The sequence below is a fragment of the Physeter macrocephalus genome, chromosome 13 (genome assembly GCF_002837175.3).
Source record: "Physeter macrocephalus isolate SW-GA chromosome 13, ASM283717v5, whole genome shotgun sequence".
NCBI classification, from domain to species: domain Eukaryota; kingdom Metazoa; phylum Chordata; class Mammalia; order Artiodactyla; family Physeteridae; genus Physeter; species Physeter macrocephalus.
Genome location: NC_041226.1, coordinates 85,163,726 through 85,167,205, shown reverse-complemented (window position 1 = coordinate 85,167,205; position 3,480 = coordinate 85,163,726). Strand labels below are relative to the sequence as shown.

General features: G+C 49.9%; 1 protein-coding gene across 2 annotated transcripts in view; it reads left to right on the top strand.

Moving 5' to 3' along the window:
• Window positions 1–1,962, top strand: part of PIERCE1 (piercer of microtubule wall 1) — a 4,261-nt gene extending 2,299 nt beyond the window's left edge. The window contains exon 3 of one of the 2 annotated variants that reach the window (XM_007101489.4): window positions 1,747–1,962. In XM_007101489.4, coding sequence (XP_007101551.2) covers window positions 1,747–1,935 — 189 coding nt within the window. In that variant the 3' untranslated portion in view covers window positions 1,936–1,962. The remainder of the gene's footprint in view (window positions 1–1,746) is intronic. The other variant, XM_055089470.1, reaches the window with a different exon arrangement.
• Window positions 1,963–3,480: the final 1,518 nt, after the last annotated feature.

Sequence of the window (3,480 nt, the reverse complement as noted above, 5' to 3'; positions counted from 1 at the left end):
GAGCACAGGCTCCGGACGCGCAGCCTCAGCGGCCGTGGCTCACGGGCCCAGCCGCTCCGCGGCATGTGGGATCCTCCCGGACCGGGGCACGAACCCGCATCCCCTGCATCGGCAGGCGGACTCTCAACCACTGCGCCGCCAGGGAAGCCCGGGGGTAGAGCTTTTATGAGAAGATTATTTATCTAGAAAGTTCCTAGAGCATTTAAAGGTCATTCTCCCAGGATCAAGGGATCAGGTATTTCCATGAAAAAGACCGACACGCTTACAAACATAGGTCCAGATGTTTTACTTTTATAAAAAAAGGCCCTTTGCTGGTTTTATGAGGCAGTGGGACGTGAAGCACGGAGGTTCTCCGGAGGCAAGTTTAGAAGTTTTTCCGGCTGCTTATCGACCTGCTTTATCTGGAACCTGGTTTCCAATTTCCTGACCTGAGTGTGGCCGTGGGACTCAACCAGCAGCACTCAGTGTTTCCTTCCCGCGTGGGAATAGAAAATAAAAATGCATTCTTTGGGTTTTAGAAAATATACTGAAGGAAACTATTCTTAATGACACTGTAGTGGTGGATACATGTCATTCATCATTCATTTGTCAAAACCCAGAATGTACAATGCAAAAAGTGGACCCTACGTACGCTGTGGCCTTTAGTTAATGATGACCCGTCGCCATCGTCCAGTTGTTCTAAATGCACCGCGCTGATGGGAGATGTGAACAGCAGGTCGGCTGTGTGTGCTGCCGGGGAGGCGATGTGGGAACTCTTCACTATGCTCAGCTTCTCTGTAGACCCCAAGCTGCTCTAAAGAATAAAGTCTATTTAAAAATGCACTGGGACTTCCCTGGCAGCCCAGTGGTTAGGACTCCGCGCTTCCACTTCAGGGGGCACGGGTTTGATCCCTGGTCGGGGAGCTAAGATCCCACAAGCTGCAGGGTGCAGCCAAAAACGAAACAAAGCAAAATGAAACACAAAACACAGACAACAACCACAAAGGAGACAAAGGAGACAAAACATCAAGTGATCTACTTGACACGAGGGGAGCCTAGAACAGGCCACCTGTCCCAAGTGTACTCTCTGACAGTGGTCCAGGCCACTTGTGTCAGAAACCTCGAGGTCACCTGGGGATGCTGTATTGCTGAAATGACTCCTACCCCCGGGTGCCCGCACACACCAGCGGCCTCATCTGTGCTCTCAGTGCACCTCCACCTCGCTAGGGCATCCCCTCCCCAGACCCCTCGGCTGGGGGGGCGTGGCCATCAGCATGGTTTTAAAGTTCTACAAGGGATTCTAACACACCATCAAGGTGGAACCCTGCTGATGTGATCTCTTTTCCACCGGAGAGAAAACTCAAGTTCAGAGAGGTCCAGTAACTTGCCCTAGTTGTACAGTTGGCAAAAGCTGAACTGGGAACAGCTTTGGGCCTGACCCATTGTAACCAGAGTCAGGTGTGGCGACGCCTTGCCCAGGTGGCCCCATAATTGAGTCTTCTACCCATGTAATAGTGAAAGGAGCCACCATTAATCATTATTCCCTCACATTAGGCATGAATTGGGATGGCTGGGGCAAAGCAGGCCAGCCATCCTGCCCACCCTGGCTTCTCTGCTTCCTAGGATTGGAGACGACACTTTCTTACAAAATAAGAATTTAAAAACATTTTCTTACAAATTTTTATTTTTCTTCCAAAAATACCTAACGACTGATTGCTCGAGTGTTATCATGTATCACTAACCCTAGTGTCCCCTTTTCACTTCCAGAAGGTATTTTATCCAAGTTCGTATAAATTTTCTAGACAAGTTGCAGTTGGTGGAATGTTCCAGAACAATACTTTCAACGTCTACATGGAAAAGAGCATTGTGACGGGTCCGGACAACTACATCACCTTCTACGACCGGCTCAACTTCCACCCCAGCTACAGGGTCAGCAAGCCGTCCATCTGTGACTGAGGGGCCTCCCGGCTCTGGCGGAGAGAGTCTGGACAATTGGCAGCCCTAATCTTTGATAATTTGCCCAATTGTAAAGGAACACACTTCACTGCTTTCCCTGAAAATATTTTTCCTCTCTAGGTTAGAAAAATTTGCAAATGGGGCTATGATGCCCGACTTTCTCTGTTTTGCACCTAGATGAAAAAGAGCTAATGGCTTGACTTTCCATTAAAAACCCTGCCATGTCCCCGATCCCTGACTCGGGTATAATCAATGAGTAGGGCAGTGGGCATCCTGGGACCCCGGTCTCAGTCTGAATGCTGGGAACGCCTGGAGAGCCCCACCTGCATCTTTATTTGGGAGCCATCTTTATACTCGTGACAAACTACGCGTGGTTTCCGTTCTCAAGCATCCTGCCGAGCCACGGAGGGAGGGTAGGATGCCCTGCCTGGGTGTGGACGAGGGCTGGGCGAGGGGGCAGAGGGGACCCCAGGAGGAGAGCTCCAGGCGGGACCGGGCAGGAGGGCCCTTACTGGCCCTGAGCCGGGCCAAGCTTGGAGTGGTATCGAGCACCCCCCCGCCATGAATAGGGCCGGGGCAGAGGTGGAATAAACAGGGTTGGTGAGCGCTGCTTGTTGCTGAGGGGCGAGGTGTACGTCGGGGTTCCCCGCCTGCTGTCCATTGCCCCTTTTCAATAAAATTTAAAAAAAAATCAGGCGGGGAAGACCATGTTTTTCTCAGGTGGGGGTAATAACTACATAAAGTGGATTTCTCTCTCCATGTAGTTAGGTCTCAATCGATGTTTACTATGATGTAGAGGGTCCTCAAGGAGAAAACATTTTCTACGACAATATATATCTTCCAGGCATAGATTCCTCCCACCTTCCTTTATGACAGCTCATCACAGGAAATCTGGAAGGTGTTGGAACCAGACAGAAGAAATCACTGTTACAGACCATCGTCGCTACCTTGTTTACAAAGGTTTTTACCCAAAGAGATTTTACTCACATACGAATTTGGGAGGAAATGAAATACCATGACTGGTTATTTCTTCATTAAAAACTTATTATTACACAAAAGTAAACATTTCAGCAACATTCTTTTTCTTTTTCTTTTTTTTTTTGCGGTACGCGGGCCTCTCACTGCTGTGGCCTCTCCCGTTGCGGAGCGCAGGCTCCGGACGCGCAGGCTCAGCGGCCACGGCTCGCGGGCCCAGCCGCTCCGCGGCGCGTGGGATCTTCCCGGACCGGGGCACGAACCCGCGTCCCCTGCATCGGCGGGCGGACTCTCAACCACTGCGCCACCAGGGAAGCCCCCTTCAGCAACATTCTTAACGTTCAGTTTGGGGCGGAAATGGTTTCCGGAGAAAATCAATCTATTGAATAGAAAAGGTACAAAGCTGAGTCTGGAGCCAGGGTCTATGTCCTATCCTTCTCCTTAGCTGGAAAACTAGCACAGACTCCAGGCATCACACTGAAAATGCCGTTTTTTAACAACCTTTCATTAAAAATACCAAAGTCCTCAGAATGTTTCTGTATTTCTCCTCTGTTGAAATAAAAAAAGAAA